At 42.6% G+C, this 21,341-nt stretch overlaps 1 protein-coding gene across 1 annotated transcript in view; it reads right to left on the bottom strand.

The window, feature by feature from the left end:
* Nucleotides 1-17,769, bottom strand: part of ARMH4 (armadillo like helical domain containing 4) — a 125,124-nt gene extending 107,355 nt beyond the window's left edge. Inside the window, exons 1-4 of the mRNA XM_046009572.1 lie at nucleotides 17,678-17,769; nucleotides 7,186-8,620; nucleotides 3,939-4,193; nucleotides 1,186-1,398 (exon numbers count right to left, since the gene is read on the bottom strand). Coding sequence (XP_045865528.1) covers nucleotides 1,186-1,398; nucleotides 3,939-4,193; nucleotides 7,186-8,563 — 1,846 coding nt within the window. The 5' untranslated portion in view covers nucleotides 8,564-8,620; nucleotides 17,678-17,769. The remainder of the gene's footprint in view (nucleotides 1-1,185; nucleotides 1,399-3,938; nucleotides 4,194-7,185; nucleotides 8,621-17,677) is intronic.
* Nucleotides 17,770-21,341: the final 3,572 nt, after the last annotated feature.

The following is a 21,341-nucleotide window of genomic DNA, read 5'->3' on the forward strand; positions in this document are numbered from 1 at the left end:
TGTACCACCTGCCAAAATGCTAGTTATTTAAATGACCTTTCATCATATTTCCAATCTGCGTGTTTGTGGATGTGCAGCTGGGCTCCAGTCCTCTCTTTCATGCTCACAGCCAATGTCTCAGAAAGTATAATTTCGCATGCATTTCTCAATCTTAACAGGTGAAGAGATTGACCCTCTCCAAATAGTACAACTTCCTAACGCGGAAATGTTCATGAAGAAAAAAACAAAAACAAAATCCCAGGACTAACAACCAGAGCAGTGCTGTGAAAATACAATCCACATTAAAGTTTTCACCTAAGAAAAATCTGGTGGGGAAACTCGAATGTTTCCATTTAAACCAGCATCCTTGATGGAACCTGCAGATCTTAGTCATCTTGAATACTCTTTAAAAATGTGGATGCAGGGCACCTGGGTGGCTCAGTCAGTTAAAACTTTCGGCTCAGGTCATGATCCTGGGTCCTGAGATCGAGCCCCACATCGGGATCTCGGCTCAGCGGGGAGTCTGCTTCTCCCTTTCCCTCTGCCTGCTGCTCTCCCTGTTTGTGCTCTCTACCTCTCTGTCAAATAAATAAATAAAGTTTTTAAAAATAAAAATGTAGATGTCAGACTGCATCATACATCAATGGAATCAGAATCCCTGGGAGGAAATCAGGCACTAGGATTTTTTTAAAAGCTCCCCAAAGTGATCCTGATGTTCACCTGTAGTTAACAACTACTGCTCTAGACTGGAGGTCAGCAAGCTTTCTCAGTAAAGGGCCACATCATAAATGTTTTGGGCTTTGTGCACAGTCTCTGTCAAAACTATTCAAAAAAAAAAAAAAAAAAACTATTCAACTCTGCTGATCTGGCACAAAAGTAGCCACAGACAAGATATAAATGCACGTGCAGCTGGGTCCCAAGACAGCTTGATTTAGGAACACTGAAATTTGAATTTTATTTAACTTTTACATGTCACAAAATATTCTTCTTCTTCTAATGTTTTTCCCCAATCATTTGAAAACGTAAAGATCATTCTTAACTTGCAGGTCATATAGATGGCAGGCCAGATTTGGCCCGGCCACGGTTTATTTACCCCGGATCTACACTGCAGATGGAATACATTGCTCCTTAATCTTTTCTCAAAAACATTTGCTCAGTGACTCCATCAGTCAGTCCAAGAAAAGAGCCCCTTCAAAGGATGGGTACCTTCAGATTCAAGTTGGTCCAGGCCGTATGAGACAGCTGTATTAACATGGCTAATGGATGGGACAACGGTTCTGCTCTCCGAAGACGCCTCAGAATCAGGAAGCGCTGGGAAAAGGCTGGGGGCTTCCTCTATTATTCCAGGGGGAGTCACTGGAGAGCCCCAAACTGGTGTGAACAATTCCTCGTTTGGCCCCGTGATGGTGTCTATTAGGTCTGTCAAACACAAAAGATAGCACCTTACCCAAAGATGATCATTAGGAGAAATGTATACATGCCTTTCTGCATTTCAAGCAAGAAATGATCACTGAAACCAGTATCTTATATACATTAAGTCTGGCACTTAGACCAGCTCCCCCCTTCCCATAGTGCATCAATCCCGCTAGACAAGGCACTTTATCGTCTGGGAAATTGTACTGTCTCAAATCAGAACTTCCTTTTCAAATTTTCATTTCCCATTTACTCTATTGACAATATTAGGAATTTTGTACAATTTTATCAGATTTGCTGCCAAAGACAGTAAAAAAAAAAAAAAAAGTATTAAAATATATGCCAAAGACAACTTTAAAAAATCAAGTGAAAGGGTAAGGGTATCTGTCTAGAAAATGCTAAATTTCAATGCAGCCAAATTTAGCCCTAAGTTTTCCCAAATATAAAAAAAACTCTAGAATAGTATTATCTTGCAGGTCTGGTAGATCATCAGAATCTCGGAGGTAATTTTTTAGACATTCACCTCCATGCTTTCCACATATCCCAACTTCCTCAATCAGAATTCCCTTTGTGGTGAAGCCAGAAAATCTGTTTTTTAAAGCTTCTAGGATACAGATGCACAGAGTCTCAGAGACATTGCCGTTAGGAACACACAGTAGTGCAACCACTTTGGAAAATAGTGAGGCATTGCCTGCTAGAGTCAAACATTCAGACCTAAACCTGTGGCTCTAGGATTATAACCAAGAGAATCTCCTGCACGTGTCCAATGGGGGATATATAAGAGGGTGTACACGGCAGCAAGCAATGTTCACCAAAGCCAAACCTGGAAATGACCTCAATGCAAATTGCTAGGAGAGACTGGGTGAAGATGAGATGAATACACTGTGATCTATTTTCATAATGTCATATTATAAGCAGTCAAAACAGAAGATTCATAGCAAGTAAATCACAGCCATAGACTATTAAGTAAAACAAGCAAGTCCCAAAAGGTTATCTGCAGCACAATACTGTTTTTATAAAATTAAAAACTACTAAAATATTTAAATGCATAATTTGAGGCATGAATACAGGCATGATAAAACTAAGATAAAAGGGGGGGAAACTAAGATAAAAGGAAACGAGGGGCGCCTGGGTGGCTCAGTGGGTTAAGCCTCTGCCTTCGGCTCAGGTCATGATCCCAACGTCATGGGATCGAGCCCCATATCAGGCTCCCTGCGTGGTGGGAAGCCTGCTTCTCCCTCTCTCACTCCCCTTGCTTGTATTCCCTCTCTCGCTGTGTTTCTCTCTGTCAAATAAAAAAAATAAAATCTTTAAAAAAAAAAAAAAAGGAAATGAGGAACACAAGATTCAGGATGACAGTTAACATCAGAGAAGGAAGAGGGTGGATGGGGTTACGTCTATGTGTTACTAACCAGGCCCCAGAGTGTCTTTTGGAGGGGCAGGGTTAGGAGATATTTATTATTTTGTTAAAAATAACTCAGTTAGGGGCACCTAGATGGCTCAGTCATTAAGTATCTGCCTTCAGCCCAGGTCTTGATCCCAGGGTTCTGGGATGGAGCCCTGCGTCAGGCTCCGTGCTCAGCAGGAAGTCTGACTCTCCCTCTCCCACTCCCCCTGCTTCTTTTCCCTCTCTCATTGTGTCTCTCTCTGTCGAATAAATAAATAAGATCTTTTTAAAAAATAAATAATTCAGTTAACAAATAAAAGTAGACTTAGACCAATAATGAGATAGAGACATGAGGCCAAAAACAATATTTAAATAATAATAATTTTTGTGGGGCGCCTGGGTGGCTCAGTGGATTAAGCTGCTGCCTTCGGATCAGGTCATGATCTCAGGGTCCTGGGATCGAGCCCCACATTGGGCTCTCTGCTCAGCAGGGAGCTTGCTTCCTCCTCTCTCTCTGCCTGACTCTCTGCCTACTTGTGATCTTTCTCTCTCAAATAAATAAATAAAATCTTTTAAAATAAAAAATAATAATAATAATAATAATTTTTGTAATTTTCAGGTGTTTCTGATGATCACCAAGATTTAAAAATTTTGCTGTCCTTAAGATAAGAGTATTTGAAGTGCTCCTATATGGAAAGCACTTTGTAGCCATTATTTTGAATCCTTAAAATAATCTAAAGATAGGTAAGTGTCATTTAGAGATGCACCAACCAAGCCTGGAGACATGAGACTTGCTTGAGGCCACAATATTAGTGGGGGCCGAAGCTGGGATTTGAACTGAGGTCCTCACTGTTTTCACTTCACCCCCTGGCTCCTAGCAGCCAGTGCTGTCAAACAAGGAGAGATTCTCAGGAGGTCTGGCCTTCCCAGGCCCCAGTGCTGAGCCACCTGATTTCACCCGAGAACTAACTCCTCATCCTGTCAGGCTTTGCCTCATCCCTCCAAACAAGGGAGCATTCGTGCACCTTTCCAGTTCATTCTCGGGATGAAATGTGTGTGTACCCTGGGGACAGAGCCAGGTGCCACACTCATTCTATTCCTCATTAACTCAGAAAAGATCCACCCCCAAACTGAGTCCAAGTCCCCCCTCCTTACAAACCTTCCAGAGCAGAAGTAACTTCGGAAGACGACGGCACGGCTGTCATTGAAACTGTAGAGGGCAGAGGCTCCCATCTTCTCGACAGCTGAGTAACAGCAGGGACACCAGATGTGGCAGAAGGGGACTCTTTTCCTTCCTCAGTCTTACCATTTTCTCCAGTAACCTCGAGGGTAGAAACCTGCTGCTCTTGTGTCACCAATGATAAAGTGGCTTCTGCTTCTTGAACAGCTGTTGTCATCTCTTGAGTGATGATGTCTTAAAAGGGGGGATACAACATTTTTTTTTTTTGACAGAGAGAGAATGAGAGCACAAGTAGGCAAAGAGGCAGGCAGGGAGAGAGGGGGAAGCAGGCTCCCTGCGGAGCCCGACGTGGGGCTCGATCCCAGGACCCTGAGATCATGACCTGAGCTGAAGGCAGAGGCTTAACCCACTGAGTCACCCAGGCGCCCCGGGATACAACATTTTAAAATAGACAAATTCCCTATACCTTAAAATGTCACTCTGTAATTAATAAATTGAAAAAAAAAAAGAGAAGAAGAAGAAGAAGATAGCTATTTCAGGGTATGGGAAGGCCAACAGATCGCTCAGACACAAAATGCCAGCAAATAAATACTTTCAATGTTGCTGCTTTCAGGAGCGATGAATCAATCTAAGACTGAAATAAAGAAATTAATGTGTAAAATAAAATCCAAAACAAAATACAAAGATCAACAGTTGAGCTCCCTCTTATAAATATCAATATAACCAGTTTGTTAAGAAACAAATTATACAGTTCTAAGTTATATTCAAAAATTCTCAGCATGTATGTATATGTTAATTTTCACATTTGCATTTCCAAAGGAAAAAGCCTGCATTTTTTTTTTAAAGATTTTATTTGACAGCTAGAGATCACAAGTAGGCAGAGAGGCAGGCAGGGAGAGGAGGAAGCAGGCCCCCTGCTGAGCAGAGGGCCCGATGCAGGGCTCTATCCCAGGACCCTGGGATCATGACCTGAGCTGAAGGCAGAGGCTTTAACCCACTGAGCCACCCAGGTGCCCCAAAAGTCTGCATTTTTAATAAAAGAATAATTATTACAGTAACTAATGTTTACTGAGTTTCTATGATATGCTAGATACACATATATTTCTATTATATGCTGTATACACACACTGCTAAGTATATGGTGGGCATCATCTAATTTTCTCTTCCAATGTATACATACTAAGGAGAGGTAGGTACTAATATCATCCCATGGAAGCCATATATCTGAGCAGTCAAGAATGCAGTTTTCAGGGGTGCCTGGGTGGCTCAGTGGGTTAAAAGCCTCTACCTTCAGCTCAGGTCATGATTCCAGGGTCCTGGGATTGAGCCCCACATTGGGCTCTCTGCTCAGCGGGGAGCTTGCTTCCCCCCTCTCTCTCTGCCTACTTGTGATCTCTCTCTGTCAAATAAATAAATAAAATCTTAAAAAAAAAAAAAAAGAATGCAGGCTTCAGGGGTCCCTGGGTGGTTCAGTCCATTAAGCAACAGACCCTTGGTTTCCGATCATGACCTCATGGTCCTGAGATAGAGCCACTCTCTGTTCCCTGGGCTCTGGGATCAGCATTCAGCATGGAGTCAGCCTGAAACTCTCTCCCTCTTCCTCTGCCCTTCTGTCCCAGCTCCAGCATGTGTGCTCTCGCTCTCTCTCTCTCATTTTTTCTCTCTTGCTCTCTCTCTCTTAAATAAGTAAATAAAATAGATAATGCATGTAAAGCACTTAGCACATACCCCTGTACTTGTACAAGTATTCAGTAAATACCTACTTTGAATGGTGACCGCTATGAGAGAAAGAAAGAGGAAGAACTAGAAATAGTGATAGAAATTTTAAAATTATACTTCAAAATTTCTCCACATCTCTTATTCTCTCTACTTCCTGTAGAGAAAAAATAATAATATGATAATTTTTATAGATGACTTTTAAAACCTGATCTTCACCCGAACCCGTGGAAGAATAAGCTGAATCCGAGAACTGATGATGACCTAAGGTTACTCGTCTGTTCCTAGTAACCAAAACCACGAAGAAATCATTGCATATCCTGCAGAGGGTAATGTCCTAAGTAGTCCCTGGGCCCTTAAGTGATTAGCATTTGAATTGTCTACTTCTGGAAAAGATGTATAATCACCAGAAAACAGGTAAAAAGATTTTTGGCTATTCTCTAACTACTGTTGTCAGTAATCTCAGGTTTTCACATTCTTTTTGTTGAACAACAACAACAACAAAAATTAAGTGAAAGGAATTGTTTAACTGTTTCTCTCTACAAAGAACATCTAGAAACTTTTTGATTAATTTGAATAATGCAGGGAGTCAAATAGAGTAATTTCAGTCTGAATGGTTCTCTATCTCCATTTACACATCCACTGACTTGGTATTTAGGAAGCACCTACTAGGTGCCAGATATTGTGCTATGTGCTGGGAATAAAAAGAAGTTGCCTATTAAGTGACTATAGTTGAGGGGAACCTGACTGGCTCAGTCAGAAGAGCATGTGACTCTTGATCTCAGAGTTCATGAGTTCGAGCCACGCACTGGGTATAGACTTAGTAAAAAAAATAAATAAACTTTAAAAACTTTAAAAAGAGAGAGACTGTAGTTAAGTAAGGCAATCATGACTAAGTAAGGATTATATTCAATAATCAAAATAATAATCAATCACCAAATTCATTTTACTTTTTAGGCTCTTTTATATAAGCTAATGCAATTTTAATACATAAGAATCACAGATTCAATTATGTGATGAATAATCTGTAGCTATATGACTTAATGCTCCAGGAATATCTTAAAATGTTATGGAAAATCGAAGTAATTCTTGTTCAGTCATATCCAGTATCTTCATGATCATGGAGACCCAACTATCTTAATGGAATTTAAAAAACCAACATACAGGGGCACCTGGGTGGCTCAGTGGGTTAAGCTTCTGCCTTCAGCTCAGGTCATGATCCCAGGTCCTGAGATCGAGCCCCACATCAGGTTCCCTGCACAGCAAGGAGCCTGATTCTCCCTCCCCTCTGTCGCTCCCCCTGCTTGTGTTCTCTTTCTCTCTCTCTGTCAAATAAATAAATAAAATCTTTAAAAAAAAAAAAATTCACTTTAAAAAAACATAAAACAAGAGCTAAAGCTAATACAATGTCATATGTTAATTACATCCCAATTTTTAAAAAAAATAATAAAATCAGATGGAAACATTCCAAATTAAACAAAGCTTGTTTTTCTTTCTTTCTTTCTTTTACCTTTCAGTGTATTTCCCACTGGTTGATGCGTCTCAGATTCATATTCGGAGATGGAAACTGTGGTCTCTAAGAAAACCACTGCATCATTTTCCCTAGTGGACTCCATGAAGTCTGCAGTATCTTGGGAGAGGCTGACAACAGAGACTTTCCTATCTTCCACAGGACTTGTGGGAGTAAAAGAACTTTGATCGGCAAAGGCAGAGGATTGCGCCTCCCCGTGTGCCATTAGCAGGGCTGTCCCCATGGGTTCTTCCCCTTCCAGCAGCCCCAGCGCCACATCTGCAGCCTCTGTCACAGGTTCGCTCTCTTCCAAACCTTCCATAGGGTCGTTATCAGTTTCTTGGGCTGTCTGAGACATTTCCATTCCCACCTGAGTCTCTATACTGTCTCCGAGCTTTGGGGTCTTTATCTGGCTTACACTCTCTAATTTGGTGTCATCCCACTCATCACTTCCGACAGAGGCAGCTGGAACAGCTGTGCTGACACTCCCTGGGACTCCTGGGGCTCCCAGTAGCCTGTCAGTTTCTGGCTCAACACTCAGGGTGTACTCAGAGGTTGTGAGCCTGTGCTTGGTGGCAGCGGTCTGGGTATGATCAGCTGTCATCGGCGAAGGCTTCTCCCTCTCAGGCCTGGGGCTTCCAGGCTCTGCGCCTGCTATGGGTTCAACACTGGGGGAAAAAGCTGCCCTGTGTTCTGTATCTGCTTCAGATTTCTCAGTCCTAGGATTGGCAGTTAGCATTTCTTTAGTATTCACATCAGATGAAGGTGAAAGTCCCAGACTAACTCTTTCCTGACTTTCAGTTGCGAACAACTGGTCATCCACATAGTTCAGAAAACCCTGTGCTTCTTCTGTGGTCCCTTCTACGATGGGCTGAATGACAGCACTACCGAAGCGTTCTTCCTTCTGATCGATATTCAGAGGAGCAGTTACAGGGATAGGATTGGTCAGCATGGCCTTGGAAAATCGCCTTTTGGGAGACACCATCTCTGGCTGGCTGAAAACAAACACTTCCTCCTCGCCGGGGACCACTGTCTCAGCACCAGCGTACAAGGCAGGGCTATTAGGCTGCATGAGCCCACCGCCTACTGGATGGACTTCTTTGTTAGTAGGCAATACTTTATTTAAGGACGTTGCTGATGGTTCTGCTAACACCATCACTGGATCTTCAGAGACCACCAACTGGGGAGGGCACTCGGAAGTCAGAGGGTCATTTTCTAGGTCATCTGTGTTCATCCTCTCAGGCTGCCCTTTTTCTGCAGGAACATGTGCTATCTCCCGTCTTTCCATTTTGGGGAAGGCCACACATTCTGTGGCAAAGTTGAGAAGCACAAGGCTCCAGAAGGCCAGACAAATGTGCACTACAATTGGTCTGCTCATAGTGGAGGAGAAATGTGCACATACATCAACGAAGTTAACAATTCCAGTAATTGAGTCCTGCAGAAAAATAAAGCATATCAAGCTGTCACATAAATTCATTTTGTAAATAAGCCCCTTCAGACTGAACTGTAAGTAAAATAATCTTGATTTCATGCTCGGAGATAGTATAGATGAGACAGCTGTTCTACTTCTTTGGTACCTTTGAGACATGGATAACCCAGTTCATTTTTCCCTGCTGAATTTTGCAGCTGATTTAACTTGAAGCTCTCTAGAAGAGGTACACATAGTTTGAGGACTAAGTTCATTGTTTCTTAAATACCTATTTGAAAAAATTACCCTTGAAGTCACATTTGCAATATTCTCCCCAAATTATGCCATAAATCATGTAGTCAAATGACTGCAGAAATAGCTATATATCTAAGACATAGAAAGTAAATCCCACATTTATTTATATTACATTCAGAGAAAGTTTCAAGTATGGCTTAAAACTTATTAAACATCATCATAAAACACTGAATACTGGTTACATTCAAGAAGTTTTTCTAAGTATATAAATTATTTTCTATTAAAATTATCTTTAGGGGCACCTCGCTGGCTCAGTCAGTAGAACACATGACTCTTGATCTTGGGGTTCTGAGTTTGAGCCCCATGTTGGGTGTGGAGCCTACTTTAAAAAAAAATAAAAAATAAAATTTAAAAAATAAACTATGTTTTTAAATTTCTCTTTAAAACACTTAAATTATTTCTTCTCTCTGTAACAATTATAAAATTACAGGCAAACCCTTGATATTTCAAAATTTAAGGAGCACAAAGAGTAAAAGACTTACTGCAGGGGCGCCTGGGTGGCTCAGTGTGTTAAGCCTCTGCCTTCGGCTCAGGTCATGATCCCAAAGTCCTGGGATCAAGCCCCGCATCAGGCTCTCTGCTCGGCAGGTGGGCTGCTTCCCCTCTCTCTGCCTGCCTCTCTGCCTACTTGTGATCTCTCTCTCTGTCAAATAAATACATAAATAAAATTAAAAAAAAAAAAAGAGTTACTGCAGATAAATATGTTTTTAGGGGAAAAAAACTAAGAGAACAAAAACGCATTTTTTTTTAAGATTTTATTTATTTATTTGACAGAGAGAGATCACAAGTAGATAGAGAGGCAGGCAGAGAGAGAGGGAAGCAGGCTCCCTGCTGAGCAGAGAGCCCGATGCAGGACTCGATCCCAGGACCCCGAGATCATGACCTGAGCGGAAGGCAGCGGCTTAACTCACTGAGCCACCCAGGTGCCCCCCAAAACACATTTTAAATTAGCAATCTTTACTGAATAATACCATTATAAGACTGAGATGTATTGCATTTTTTAAAAAAAACTACTCACACTCTCGTTAAAACTAAAACTATATCAAAACCACTAATATGGTGCCTGGGTGGCTCAGTGGGTTAAAGCCTCTGCCTTCGGCTCAGGTCATGATCCCAGGGTCCTGGGATCAAGCCCTGCATCAGGCTCTCTGCTCAGCAGGGAGCCTGCTTCCCATCCTCTCTCTCTGCCTGCCTCTCTGCCTACTTGTGACCTCTGTCTGTCAAATAAATAAATAAATAATCTTTTTTTTTTTAAAGGGGGGGGTGCCGGAGTGGCTCAGTAGGTTAAAGCCTCTGCCTTCAGCTCAGGTCATGATCCCAGGGTCCTGGGATCAAGCCCCACATCGGGCTCTCTGCTCAGTGGGGAGCCTGCTTCCTCCTCTCTCTCTGTCTGCTTCTCTGACTACTTGTGATCTCTGCCTATTAAATAAATAAATAAAATCTTTAAAAAAAATGACTAATTTTCCCCCAAAATGTATGAGTTTTAGTTCTTTTTAAATCTACTTTGCTGTTTGGGCACTTTCTTTTCCCATCATCAGAAATTTCTCAGATGCTATAGATGTTCTAGAAAGTTAAACATAGGAATGAAAATTCTAAAAACTGAAGCTTTATAAAAGTTACTATTTTTTCCTTCTTTCAAGTCTGATCATTAAATTACTTGGGTTAAGCATGTAATGTGCACACATCAAATATAAAAATTTATGTTTTCATAGGGCCTTCTCCCCTTAAGAAGTTCAAAGCGTCCCCATTTTCGTTTCCAGGTCTTTTTGTGAACAAGAAAATGTCAAGTCCTTAGGGCACGATCTAGATAGCTGAAGAGGAAAAAAAGGCTGAATTTTTCTACACAAGGAAAGAGGAATCCCCTGGATTTGGAGCTGAGGCCTCCTGCCAAACTACCAGCACGCCATGAATGAGTCATCTTGGAAGGCATCCTCCAGCCCCAGTCAAACCTTCAGATGACTGTAGCTTCCTTCAGCTGACACCATGACTGCAACTTCCTGAATTCCTGACAGACCTTGAGCCAGAACCACCTGATAAGGTGACTACTCCCAAATTCCTAATGCACAGAAATGAGATGAAATAATAAGCATTTGTGGCCACTAAGTTAGGGATAATTTGTTACGCAGAAATCTTGAATCCACAGTACTTTGCGAGAATATAGGAATAAGATGATATGCAGAAAAGGAACAGCACATATCAGGGATCATAAATTTATTAGCAGAAGAAAACTGAAGCCTGAGGTGACTAGAAGAAAGCCACCACACCTCTGGCAAGAATCCTCAGAGATAGTGAGAGGGATGGTAAGCTTCTCCACATGGGGGAGGAGAGTCTGTAACAATTTTATTTAACTATTAAATTACATACCAGCAGCTAGCATTGTTTTAAAAGGAGAGAATATGGGAAAGATATTTGAAAAAGAGCCTGTGCCAAGGTATGTCCACATTCTGAACTTTAGTTATCACCATACTTTAAATGATCCCTAAAGAATCCCTGACTTCATAGTCAGGTAACAGATCTGGTAAGAGTATCTGGCTTGCTGCCTCTAATTGCACTCCTCAAAACAAAACAAAGACAGGCTGTAAATGTTCACAGTTGATGAAACTATATCTTTGTCTGGACAAATTGAGCTATGAAAGTGTATATAGTCGAACATATGTAAAAGTTATACAACCCTCTGATCTATTCTTTCCTGAGCAAATAGTTTTCCCATTTGGTGAAATCTTACTAAACATCCCAGACAATATAGGGTGTGGCCTAAAACCTTGGTCTACATGATCCCATGCTTCTGGATAAAAACCTGAAAGAAAGAAAAAAAAAAAAAACCAGGCCATCGTGAATAACAATAGGATTTAGAGGGACATGGACTGGAATCAGAAAAACAATTCCTGAATCCGAGCTTTATTGTTGTTAAAATTTGCTATGGGATACTGTGCAAATAGCTTCAGTCTTTCCTTTGACAAAATGAGGAATTAAACAAAAAATAGGGTAAAACCTTTTTACCTCCCTGATTCCATTTTCATATTTTATCTACAAGGTCATAAAATTAAAATACAAATACAAATTCGTATTCCAACAATCATGCCGTCAAGTAGGCAAGGCACCCAAATGATTGAATGGATGTTTCACATCTTATTTATATGTTCTGGAGCCATGTGGGCAGAGAGGAGAATCTTATAAACAAATCGGGGTGGGGGGGGTAGGCAAACCATACAGATTTAATATAACCTCAATTGCCTTTCCCAAACAGAATTTTCCTTCAAGGTTTTATTTTCAGCTATATCTTGAGCTTTAGAATTTTTGTGTGAAGGAAATTCTGCCATTGCTCTAAAAGACTTTCCTTCTGTAATTAAGTGTCAGCCACCTGCTTTCTAAATCCAACTACAGAAAAAATGGGGGTGAACTGCAAGCCTGTTCTATGTCTGTATATGGCGCCATATGTTCCTTCTCCCCACTATTCAAAGCAATGCCTAAACTTTAAAAGAAACAGAAAAGACAGCCTATAAGAACGACAGCAGGGAGCATGTCTGCAACTCAGATAAATTGGTAAATGACCTTCAAGTTCTAAGTCTTTCTCCATCTTTCAAAGCACAGTGCAAGTTCACACAGCCATTCCCATGATTTTGGTGATCCCCACGGAGAGCCACCTGACATTAGGGAATAAATAAGAAAAGGTTGACCATTGTCAATTTAACAGCCATATGCCTAAACCAAAATAATCATCTGCAAGCATATTTTTACGGCTATACGCCTTTTCTTTTTTTTCCCTCTACATTGTATCCCCTCCCTGGCAAAGAGCCTGGCACAGAGGAAATGCTCAGTAAATATTGGCTGAACAAACAGAGGAATGCCTGCAGCCTGCTTTGTAGGGGAAGGGGAGGGTGGGGAAATTTCACTGCTAATTAGTACTCTGTGTCTTAATTATCTTAAATTAACTCAATCATAAGAATATTGAACAAACAAAAGAATATTTCTCTAACTTTTCTTTCACACCACAGCAGTGCTGCCTTCTATCCACTACTATCCATCACAGCAAATTAATTCAGGTAAATAAACTGTAACCAAATTGCTAACTGATAGGGGCCATTGGCTTCTAATAGCTTAAAAAGCATCCCTTTCAGAGCAAGTCAGTAACACTTTGTCAATCACCTGCTATCAAGGTATCCTAATGGCGCTGCCGTCCTCTGAATAGTGTACTGCCTTTCTGCCACCAGTGGGCAGATAAGCTGCTCTGTCACCCATTATCTTTGACAATCTTAATTAGATACAGTGCAGAATCTGTTTCCTTGTCGAGTCTTGGCATACTCAGGTTACAAAGACAAATGAAAGACAACATAAAAAATAGACCTAGTCACCTTGTTAGATTTAATAATCATGGGTTTTTGAAACACTTGGTCAACTTTTTTTGCCAACTAAAATGTATATTATTGCTCAGTGTGTTACCAAACTGTAGACCCAAGGGGAACCAGCATGGGAAAACATTCTCATCAGTGACAAAGCTACATTTTTGAAAGGAAACCGAATTCCACATACAACAGAGAAGGAACATGAGCATTGCCGTAAGAGTACTCCAGACACAGGAGGCCTAGAGAGTATGCCAAAAAACTGGTGACAAACTGCCTGATATTTCCCTCTTCTTGGGATAAACACAAATACCATAAAATACCAAAGGGTTTGGGGAAGAAAGCTGCCTAATCTTAGATTTTACACTATCTCCTGGAAAACACTTGCATGCCACCTCAGACACACAATCTTCTTCACCTAAACTTTGGTTTCATCCTGAATTCTTCTCCACATTCTAGATTCACAACCTCTGTGGATCCCTCCCTCATAATATCTCTTGGTACTCATCACCTCACTAACGGTTATTATTTTAATGGCCTTTTAACTGATGATCCTGTCCAGACTCTCTCCTCTCCAGTCCATTTTATACAATCCAGATGGTTTATTCTTAAGAATAAAAATGACAATAACCAATCAAAAATGGCCACCATTTGGAGGATGCTATGTGCCAGGAGTTGAGTGCCTTATGTAAACTACCTTATTTAATCCTAACCAACCACCTAATGAGATAGGCAATACCATAATCTCCATTTTTTTGTTGTTGTTGTTGTTGTTTTAGAGAGAGCTTCAAGCAGTAGCCAGAAGACTCCCTTCTTCCCTACCCTGGGTATGCAAACCCTGACCCCCAGGTCACATCCTGTTTACTAACTGCTGGCACAAATAGAGCCTGGCCCAGTCTCTTCCCACCCTCCTCCCAACTTCTCCAGCACAAATCATCAGATCTGTAAGAGTTTGTTCTTTGCATGCAAACACTGGGTTTTAGCTTCCTTTGTTTGCCATATATTTACTAATAATGGTAGGCACAAAGAAGAGGTGTTCAATACATATTTGCTGGAGTGAAGCAAAAATAAATAACCCCTTACAATGTGAAAAACGATGTTCAGAGTCTCCATTTTAAGGAGATTTCCAATGACATGCTATGGTTTATCTATCTCTAACTATGTTTTGTTCATTACCTGGCCAGTTTTGGCTACTCGTTCAATTTATCATTTTAGTACTAGTAATAACTACCTGTATTCTCATTTCTGCTGTATTTTAGGTTTTCAGAGTTTGTTTCCTTTAAAAAAAAAATCAATCAACAGTCACAAGTGACAAGTCTCAGAGCTTCAGGTTGACTTGCCTCCCACTGACCATCAATCACATCTTTTAAAAACCAATTAGTGATTCTACACTTGAGGAAGGGAAAAAGAAACTCTTTCCCTTCTTTGTTTATATCCTAATCATCTTTCCATTTTGCACTTTTCCTGATCCTCAATAATTAATTTTTCATTGTCTTACCTTTCCCTTTTTTTAATCCTTAATGTTCTCTTGCCAATGCTATTTCATTTGTCTAAAGCTGAGTTAATCAAGATTCTGACCCTATCAACCCAACTGTGGTACACAGCATTACAGTACCCCTTTTCTGATTCACTGTGCTATAGACAACTGTCACTGGCCTAATATATTGGCTCTAAGATCATCTGGCCCCCGTCATTCTTCACTATAAATTAAGCAGCTGGAATGACAGATGATCCTTTCAGCAGCATGTTTGGCCACAGTGGAAGGAGGTAGAAGAGAGTAACCACAAAGAAAAGCATAGTTCCCCAGGAGGAAGCAGCATCAGTGCTGACAGGGAAAGGGGTAAGTAGGCTGGGGTCAAGAAGGTTACACTGGCAACTACCAGCAAAGTGCTCTATCATCTCTGCAGACCACAACAAAGTTCTACATACGCTGAGCCCAAGAGCTTTATTTTCCACAATTTAGTAATGGAGACAAATGAAGATGTCTGTGCTTATAGCCCCTACTGCATCATCCTATCCCTGGGAAAAGAAGCTGAACTGAGGATTTAAATACTGGCTTCAAGTTCCAGCTCCACCTTGGGCAAATCACTGAAATTCGGTTGCTTTGTTGTAAAGTGGAGGTAACAACGCTCATTCTGTTTTCTTCAAAGGGTGGAAAAGAAACAAAACGGGACAACAGACATGAAAACAGTTTGAAGAAAAAGTTTCAAATGCCATTCAATTTAAGACATATTAGTGTGATACTGGCATACGTTACCCTCAAACTTCAGAAATGTGAGCAATTTAAATCATACTTAACATCCTTTTTTCCCCCTCAGATATTTCCACGGAGCTTCCTCTTTCAGCTTTTCCTGCTGACATAATGACCGAGGAATTGCCTGATGTTTGCCGAATCCCATCCTAATCCATCTTGGTCAACCTTCCATCACACAGTTCTTTTCAATGACCCAATTTGACATTTCATTTCTGTTCTTTGTGGTTCACAAACCTCATCTCTTGACAAGATCTCTAAGCACTAGCTGGCATTTAAAACAGAAAGTCATCACCAGGTAGACATTTCATGGAATAAACATAATATGTAACATTTCAAGATGAAACTTGATTCAGATACTTTTCTTATAACCACCCAGTAAATACAATATGGAAAAAAACAGAACTGACCATATATCTTAATTAGGGAATGAGTTTTCATTCTACAGAGATTAAACCCAGCTTCCCTATGTGCGGAGGGGGAAAAAAATTCAATGAATAAAAATGCAGTTCCATACACAACTTCCCAGGCAAACGTCTGCTAGATATAAAGAATGAAGTACACCTTTAGTTGAAAGAGTAGAAGTTTTCTACAGCAAATAAGCCTGTCTTCCTTTTTTGATTCTATGCTTGCCTTAAACTACTTCTGTAATAACAAATTATGATATTGAAAAGTCTAGCAAGAAACACCAGAATATAATGGTAAGAAGCCTCCTATGAAAACAAAGACAAATCCACATCTCCCTAATTGGCTCTGTTGCTGTAGCTACCTCAGACTTGGTGAGTCTTGGGAGTTTTGTGAATAAACATAAGATCAAGTCTGCTGCATAAGTGTTTGTCTCATTATTAAGACAAATATAACAGCTCTACCTTAGTCACAAGAGTAATCAGACCACTCAAACTACTGTGTGTAAAAGCAACAGTGCTGTTATACTGGGAAATCGCACCCCAGTTTTGAGTTTCTTTCAATAGATGCTACAGAGGGCTTCTGCCGGCAAGTGAGCAGAAATCAGTCAATGACTTTACACACGCTTGGCTTCAATTCTCCTTGGAGTCCAACAGTGTGATCAAGGAAATACACAAAAAGAAAGGGAGGCATGCAAATCCTGACCACACATTTTGCTTCCTACAGAAGCAGTCCTTCCGAACTCTATGATTGGTTTCGTGAACCACTCCTGCTCCCCCTTAAGTTTCTACCTAAAACTTCCAAAGAAAGAATGCAGCCCCTTTAAAGCATCCTCTCTCCTCTCCTGCACATCAGCTCTGCACTGAAATTAGGTGTCAAGATCCTAGCAGATCCTCGAGCTCGGCTGGGGAAGGCACCGATTTCTCATCGTTGAGACCTCCAAAGTCTTGAGAGTCCTAGATTTTGTTCACCCCAGCTGCCTTCTGCTGGCTCACCAGCCAGGGCTTCCGTGTTCGTTACCTCAAAGGTCGGGTTCTGTCAGTGACCAGGACGCACGTGCGATATCTGGGCACCTCCAGGCAACACCAACCAACCATTCTGCGGTCTCGGGCAGAGCCTGACCTCCTCCGTGTCTAGCCCACAGGCCCTCTCTCCAGTTAAGCGACCTTTCCAAGCAGCATCCTCCCGCTGCGTCCTGGGGGACTGGTCAGGGTCTGAGCAAGGAGGTTCCGTGGCATCTCTGCGCTAAACGCTCAACTGTTGGTTTTCTGCAAAGTAACAGAACACGTTTCGGTGGCCACCGCGGCCCCTATTCTTTCCTCGGCTGCCGGACACTGACTGGCATCGGGGACATGACCACGGATGCTCTGAAAGAAGCAAATCCGAGTCTTCAGGAACTTCACCACAGCCGTGAGACGGGGAGGGGAGGGAGAGAAGAAAGGAAAGCCCACACAAAAGCAGCCAGCCCTGCAAGCCCCGCCAGCACAAAGGCCCGCGCGCTGGTGCGGAGCCGGGAGGCTGGGCTGGAGCGAGGAGCGCGGCGAGTCCTTCGAGGCCTGCGCGCCGCGCCGGGCGCGCCCCGAGCTACCCCCGCGCACCCCGCGCCGGGGCACAGCGTTCGGGTGGGGGCTCGGGGCGCACGGGCCGCCGCGCTCCCGGACCGCAGCGCTCCCGGGGCGACCCCGCGCCGCTCGGGGCTCCGGCTCCGTCTCTGCCCCGAGCCGCGTCTGCAGGCGCGGCCGCCCGAGCGCCGGGAGTCGGGCCCGTGCTCACCTGTGCACCTTCAGCCGAGCAGCGGGCGGAGGAGAGCGGTGGCGCCCGCGCTGGGCATTCCCGGCGCGGCCCCTGCGGCGGCAGCGGCGGCGGCGGCGGCTCCCTCAGCCGTCTGGGACGCCAGGGGGAGGACGCTTCGCTTTGTTGATTATTCATGAGGCCACGACGAGAGCTGGGGATTGGGCGGCGGGAAGACGTGCCCGCCCCGCCTCCGCTGGCACTGACATCCGATGCCGTTGCCTCACACCCCTCGGAGCCCACTTCCCCGCCTCCGCTCCCGCGCTAGGGCCGAGTCGGGGTGGGGCGGAGGTGGGAGGGGGTCGTCCCGCTCCGATCCCGGCTCCTGGGACCCCGCCGGAGACCCCCTGCCCTGCTGTCCCTCTTCGAAGCCTGGGCTTCTGCGGCGGCACTCCCTCAGTGCGTTCGGCCACGGCGCTGTTTTCGCTGGAAGAGCCCTAATTTCTCTGGTCCTCGATTAAGGCGAAGGATGCACGTCGGAAGCTGCAGGATATTGTGAAAACTGTTCGGTTTGGGCGTGCCCCTAACTAGGATCGTGCAAAGAAGCCCTAAACAAAGTATTGCCTTCTCAGATAAGTTAAAAGTAAGTGCTAACTGGTATGTATGGTTTATTGTGCCCTTATTCCTTCCAAGAACAATGCTAGGTGCTGCCTTCAGCGCCAGCTCAATCTACTCGATAACCCTGAAAGAAATAATGGTAATCCCCGTTTAACAGGGAACGAAATTGAGGCTGAAGGCTGTGTAAGTTGCCCGAGATCTTATAGCTAATGTGGCCACCAGAAATTCATGACCCCCATCCTTGAGTTTGTCCATGATTCAGTTTAGTTTTCCCGTTAACTCTCATTGTGGGTAAAAAGGTCAGGAATCCAAAGGCTCTTTATATATAGACCAACCCCCATAGAACCTACATTTGCAAAGTACTTTTCACATACATTATCACTTTTCACATACATTATCTCCTGTACTTATTAATTCCCTTCTTTACAGTAGCTGTCTTGGTCCTGTTTTGTAGTAATTTGTAAACACCCTCAGGACCCAGCAAGGTCTTGTTTACCTTTGAACCCACACACCTAACACAATCTCAGAGATGCACTGTTATCTTACCCATTGCACCTCTCTTTAGAAGAGATTATCTTTGTCAACAAGTAGTTGTTGAATGGAGTGTGATTGAATTGATTTGAATATATAAGATGTTTTTATGTATATTCAATGTAATACAATATAATACATTATATTGTGACCCGCCCTTCTACCTGAATTCAGTACCCACCAGGTGGATAAGCCAGGCTCAGCCTGACCAAGTTGTGTTTCAACATTTTATTTTTATTTCAGGTGTTTGAAATTCAAACCACATCTCATACAAACAATCTTAGTACGGTAATATTCCCAGCTAGACAGACCACAAAACTGGGTCTACTTGACCCAAATGCACATAAATAATAGTACTAATAAATAACAACCTGACCAATCAGGTTGAATCAGAGGACCAAATAGAATAGAAGACAATAGAAGTTATTTCCAGCTACCCAGGCATCTAAGGCCTGTCTTATATCATATTCGAAATGTCCAAAGTTTCTTTGAAATCTACCTGCTTCCCACCTTGCATCCCTTTCTAACACACTAGTGTTGTCCTTCTGAAACCCATAATACTGAGTTCCAAAGACATAGCTCTGCTCCCCAGATTTGCCTCACACTCAGTTTTCTCCATTCTCAAAAATTACCCTTCTTCCATGGTAGAATTCTTACTTTCCTTTCCCTCTGTACAGTCATTCAGCTATATAGTGAAAGTTATTAGAGAGTGAGCATAGGCAGATAGAGAGGCAGACAGAGGCAGAGGGAGAAGCAGGCTCCCCCCCCCCCCAGTAAGGAGCCGGGCGTGGGATTCGATCCTAGGACGCTGGGATCATAACCTGAGCCAAAGGCAGTTGCTTAACTAGCTGAGCTACCCAGGCATCCCTAGTGGAAGTGATCTTAATCGGAACTTGTTTATGCTCATCCTTTATCCTTTCCCAAATGGTTTGTATTGCTGTAAACAACTTAATTCATGCAGTTTATCTCAACAGCTGCTACTGGTTCATGGCAGTGATAATAAAACCCACTCTCCCACCCCAACACACACACAAACTGTAAATCAGGGAAAGCTGTATCTAAAAGTCAGATCAATAAATCTACTCACAATGAATCTTAGCCTTTTATGGGTGAAGCAAGAAATTGTATGTGTGTGTTAGGAAAATCTGGGAACACCCAAAACTGTTTTGGGTGTTCCCAGATTTAGTAAATAAAAATAGAGAATGTCCTCCCAGTATTTGGGACATGTTTATGCTAAAAATATCATTAATCTGAAATTCAGGTTTCGCTGAGCATCCTATATTTTACCTGATAAACTTCGCAGTATTCGATGATTACTTCATCCTGGTTGGCAAAAGCCTTTGTGTCAGAAAGGAATTGGTCACATGTAACAAACAACAGCAAAACCAACCCCAAGAGTCAGGAGTGGACAATGTCCATTCAGATACGATCCGGAAAGGAAAGTCTTGGCAATGCAGCCTTGAGCATTATGGTGTCCTTGATAAGGCTATCATTAAACTGGGTAGAAGTGTTTCACAGTGTACCAGCTAATTCTTTTGACTCTGATTCCCATGTACCTAGTAACTACCTGACAGCTTGATTTCCCATGTGTAATGCCACTAAGACACAGCTGGAAAAAATATATGTGAGCTGGATTATGTATGTCTGTTTGTAACAAATCTACTTTCAATGCCCACAAAAATTGGGTTTCTGGTCTTGCAAAAGCGAGAAGGAGACCCTGAGTGGAGCTGACGTCACCAAGATAAGTACCACTTAAAGACTCACATAAAGGCACTTGAAAACCAGCTGGCAGGACTTCCCCAGACTTCTCCACTGTTTCCTGAGGATGTTTTTAGTTTTATTTGTTTTGTTTTATTTTCATTTGAAATAACATGAGCAACAAGCACTTGAGGCAATAGAACAAAATGAAATGAAAGAAGCATGTGAGGAAAAAATCTTCCTGGAAGGCTGAGTTTACCTGGAAATCTCCTCACAACTGTTGCTGTCTTTCCCTGTGGTTTTCCCTCCCTTTATTTCTGAATTCTGTAAAACTCCTTCCTTGGATGTGCTGTTCTTATAGATTCCCTAGACACCTAGCAAAGAGGTCTGGCCATGAAAGGAGAACAGAAGCTGCTGTATAGAGTAGAAGTCATTTGCCAATTACATATTTAAGTCTTCACTACAAAAGGTAGTCTTTTGGGGCGCCTGGGTGGCTCAGTCGTTAGGCGGCTGCCTTTGGCTCAGGTCATGATCGCAGAGGGTCCTGGGATGGAAGCCCACATTGGGCTCCCTGCTCAGCCGGAAGCCTGCTTCTCCCTCTTCCACTCCCCCAGCTTGTGTTCCCTCTCTCTCTGTCTCTCTCTCTGCCAAATAAATAAATAAAATTTAAAAAACAAACAAACAAAAAAGGTAGTCTTTCCTTTCTGACCTCCCTACAAGTTTACGAACACAAGCTTCGCAACATCTCCCAATGTTCCCTGCCCAGCTACTCTCTGACCCTAACTGTATTGGAGACTTCCCAGCCACTTTTAATTTTTTAAGTTGAAATTCCCAGGAACAGATTTCGGTGTGAAATAGT

Source organism: Meles meles, chromosome 6, assembly GCF_922984935.1.
Source record: "Meles meles chromosome 6, mMelMel3.1 paternal haplotype, whole genome shotgun sequence".
Taxonomy (NCBI): Eukaryota; Metazoa; Chordata; class Mammalia; order Carnivora; family Mustelidae; genus Meles; species Meles meles.